Genomic DNA, 3,722 nt, shown 5'->3' on the forward strand with positions numbered 1-3,722 from the left:
ATAAGGTAGCCAGCTATATCTAGTTCAGTTCAACTCAAACTCAACATATACTGGCTTCTGAAACATAACTGGAAAATTTTGACATTTCTCTCTCTCTCTCTCTCTCTTTGGAAACTATTAAAATTGAGTGGACTTATTAACAGATATAAAACTCATAAAGTTAAACATTTTATACTTACAAATATCACATAAATCAAATTAGTATAAAACTCGTGATAATATTATCCCAAATATTATGAAAACGACTAGTTGCTCACATGGCCCCAAATACCCACGTTATTATTCATGGGTCCCCCACATAATATGCCTAATCCTGCTGTAGTTAGTATTTACTCTCCTTAATTCAAAACAAAAATTTTCACCTCATCATTTTACATCACTTAAATAGAAAAATTATCAAAACATGGAACCACCCATAAACCCTAATTAACATCTCTTTCTGTTGTTATTATTTCTTTCTTATGATAGAATAAATTTTAAATTATAAATATATTTAAAATATTTAAAAATATTATATATACACTAAAATTAATTATTAAAATTAATAATTATATATTTGTGTATAAATATATATTATTTAATTTATTTATAATATATATTTTTTATATTCGTAACTAATTTTAGTGCTCGATTTTAAGTCCTAATTAAGATGCCTATAATTAATTAATGAAATATTATATATACTAAATTACTATCCTAGTTGTAAAGAAGCTTCCTGTGAGGTAACTATACTAGTTAGCTAAACTCACATCACCACCTTCTCCTTAGCTTCTTCTTTTTTTTTTTTTTCTTCTCTCTCTCTCCATAGGTAGCATAATAATAAGGTGCTCTTTCATGTTGGGGTATGTATGATGTGCATAGTAGTAGGTCAACAATAAACACATATACAGTACTAATAACTAAATCACCCTCCCTTTCTTTTCTTTTTCATTTCTGAATCTTACCTTCCATTATTCTTATTCTTATTCTTCTTCTTCTTCTCTTCCTCCTCCTCCTCCTTCTTCAAATCTTCTACATCTACCATGGCCTTGTTAGTTGTCTTTCTCTAGGGTTTGAGCCTCAGGTCCCTCTCTCTCTTTCTCTCTTTCTTGGTCAAATATGAAGGCACCGACTCTTTCAATTGTTGTCTAGTGATTTGTACTACAACAACAACAAAACAATCAACACACATATGCTCTCTTCTCTTCTCTTACTTTTCTTTCTCTCTCTCTTTTACAGCCTCACAAATCTGGGCTTCCTTTGATTCAATTCAATTTAATTCCATTCAATTCCCTCTCTATAATTATTTCCCATTGTTCTTTGGTGAGTTTCTTTACTATATTTCACTGCTACTACTCTTATCTCTTTTCCCAACACCCCTTTTCTTTTTTTTTTTTAATTTTCCTTAACAAAAAAAATTAAAAATTAATTTTATTCTTAGTTTGTCCCCCTTTTCTTGCTTAATTATAAATTATTATTTTATTATTATTATTCTCCCCAGATCAATATTTTTCTTTTTTTTTTCTTAATACAATTCTTTAATTGTGTTAAGATCCAACAGAGTGATAAATATAATTAGGAGGAATTGAAAAGGGTGTGTGTGGGTCACACACACTATAATTTTCATTTCATGGAGTTGATGCAAGAATCCAACAAAGGCTACTCTCAAGATTTGGAAGAAGAAGAGGAGGAGGAAGAAGCACCGGGAGAAGAAACCACCACCGCCGCCGGTAAGCACTTCTTCTTCCATCCACAACCACCATCACCATCATCATCATCATATAATTGGGGGATAATATAAATTATTCATGATCATCATCATCATCATCATCATCATAATCATAATTGAATCTCATTAAAAAAAATTCATGATATCGGTTAGGGTTACACCATCATCAACATCAAGATGCAACAACATCAAATTACTTCAACCACACAACAAGAATGAATCAAAATCAACCGCAACCGCAACCGCAACAGTTAGTAGACTTCATGGACTTGTCACTTGGGACAAACATCAACCACCATGAAGGCGTCAACAATTTCCAAGGATACTCCTCCTCCTCCGCCGCCGCCGCCGCCACCACCACCACCACAAATAATACCAATCTACAACCTCCGCCGCCTGCTCCGGCGGAGAAAGAGCACATGTTCGACAAAGTAGTGACGCCGAGCGACGTCGGGAAGCTGAACAGGCTGGTAATTCCCAAACAGCATGCGGAGAAGTACTTCCCGCTCGACTCGACGTCGAACGAGAAGGGACTTCTCCTGAATTTCGAAGACCGGAACGGGAAATTGTGGCGGTTCAGATACTCTTACTGGAACAGTAGCCAGAGCTATGTGATGACGAAAGGATGGAGCAGATTTGTGAAGGAGAAGAAACTTGATGCAGGTGACATTGTTTCTTTCCAACGCGGAGTTGGAGAAAGTTATAGACATAGATTATACATAGATTGGAGAAGAAGACCTGATAATCATCACCATCACCATCACAACCTCCATGGAGGACTTGATTTTCCCTCTTCGTCTTCGAATTTCATCACTCCCTTCTTCATTCCCAGTCAAGCGTCTTCGCATTACTCTACGATTCGATACGGTGGCAGATTTTACTCTCTGCCACCGCAATCGCAACCACAGCCACAGCCACAACCACAAATGATGATGTCACCAAGACATCATCATTATTATCCAATTCATCATGGTGGATATGGCGGCTATAATCATCCTCACAGTAATGAGTTGTTTTATCTGAGATCAACAACATCAACAACACTACCTTCTCCTCCTCCTCCTTCTTCTTCTTCAATGTCAATGGTTGATCATCATCATCATTACCATCAAGGATTATTGGCAAGACAACAACAACAAGAACAAGAACAAGAAAGGGGTTCACCAATGATCATAGATTCAGTACCAATTGCTCATCATTTTCATCATCATGGTGGTGGTGGTAATGGTAATAATGGTAGTAATAGTAATAGTAACAATAATAGTAACAATAATAATTCTGCAGGAAAAAGGTTAAGGCTATTTGGTGTGAACATGGAATGTGCTTCTTCTTCTTCAACAGCAACAACACCACAACAAGAAGATCATCATCAAGAACAAGAACAAGAAGATCCAAAATGCTTCACCTTGTTCTCTTCTACTAACTCAAGGGATGCAGAAGAATCTGGTGGTGGAGAAGATCAGAGAAGAAGAATAAGGGAGCAAGCTGCAAATTTTTTTGATTTGGACCCTTCTTTGCAATTCCGCCAACACTGATGAAGAATTGATCATCATCTTCATCTTCATCAATTGAAGAGAGAAAAAAAAGAAAAAGAAAAATTGAAACACATTCAATTCATTCACCAGTTCTAAAGTGTTAACTATACACTCTGATCTTTTGCAGCATTTTTTTTTCCTTCTTAATTTTAATTATATTATTTTTAATTATTTCTCCTCCTTATTCTTTGCTCTCATATCCGTAATTAGTGTTCATTCAGCTTTTAAGGCTTTTTAGTACGTTTAGAACTGGTCAATGCATTAAATTAGATCGGGATTTGGGTCATGAGAAGGAAAATGAAGAGAGGAAAAAAAAATCAAAAGAAAATAGAAAAAAAAAGGCCTCAAAAACCTTAATTCAATCACACGTTTATTTAGACCTTTGTCATCAATCATCAATTGTGTATAAATACAATACAAAACTATATAGTATAGCATAATTTAATTTAATTTAATTTGTCCCTTTTGTTAATTATAAC

The 3,722-nt window shown here is 34.7% G+C and overlaps 1 protein-coding gene across 2 annotated transcripts; it reads left to right on the forward strand.

Moving 5' to 3' along the window:
* The first annotated feature begins 760 nt into the window (after positions 1-760).
* On the forward strand, positions 761-3,427 carry LOC107624668 (uncharacterized). Of its 2 annotated transcripts, none has more exons than XM_016327127.3 (3): positions 761-1,302; positions 1,532-1,709; positions 1,862-3,427. In XM_016327127.3, exons 2-3 carry the CDS (start codon positions 1,610-1,612, stop codon positions 3,241-3,243), a joined length of 1,482 nt encoding a protein of 493 aa, XP_016182613.1. In that variant the 5' UTR covers positions 761-1,302; positions 1,532-1,609; the 3' UTR covers positions 3,244-3,427. The 2 variants fall into 2 exon arrangements, with proteins under 2 accessions (XP_016182613.1, XP_020970968.1); XM_021115309.2 differs by having other exon boundaries at positions 793-1,302; positions 1,541-1,709.
* Positions 3,428-3,722: the final 295 nt, after the last annotated feature.

The sequence above is a fragment of the Arachis ipaensis genome, chromosome B2, assembly GCF_059453495.1.
Source record: "Arachis ipaensis isolate K30076 ecotype BB chromosome B2, ASM5945349v1, whole genome shotgun sequence".
Taxonomy (NCBI): Eukaryota; Viridiplantae; Streptophyta; class Magnoliopsida; order Fabales; family Fabaceae; genus Arachis; species Arachis ipaensis.

Coding starts and splice junctions, on each gene's coding strand:
- LOC107624668 (XM_016327127.3), top strand. CDS start 1,610: ATGGAGTTGATGCAAGAATCCAACAAAGGCTACTCTCAAGATTTGGAA. Junction 1,710..1,861: donor AGAAACCACCACCGCCGCCG/GTAAGCACTTCT, acceptor GATATCGGTTAG/GGTTACACCATCATCAACAT.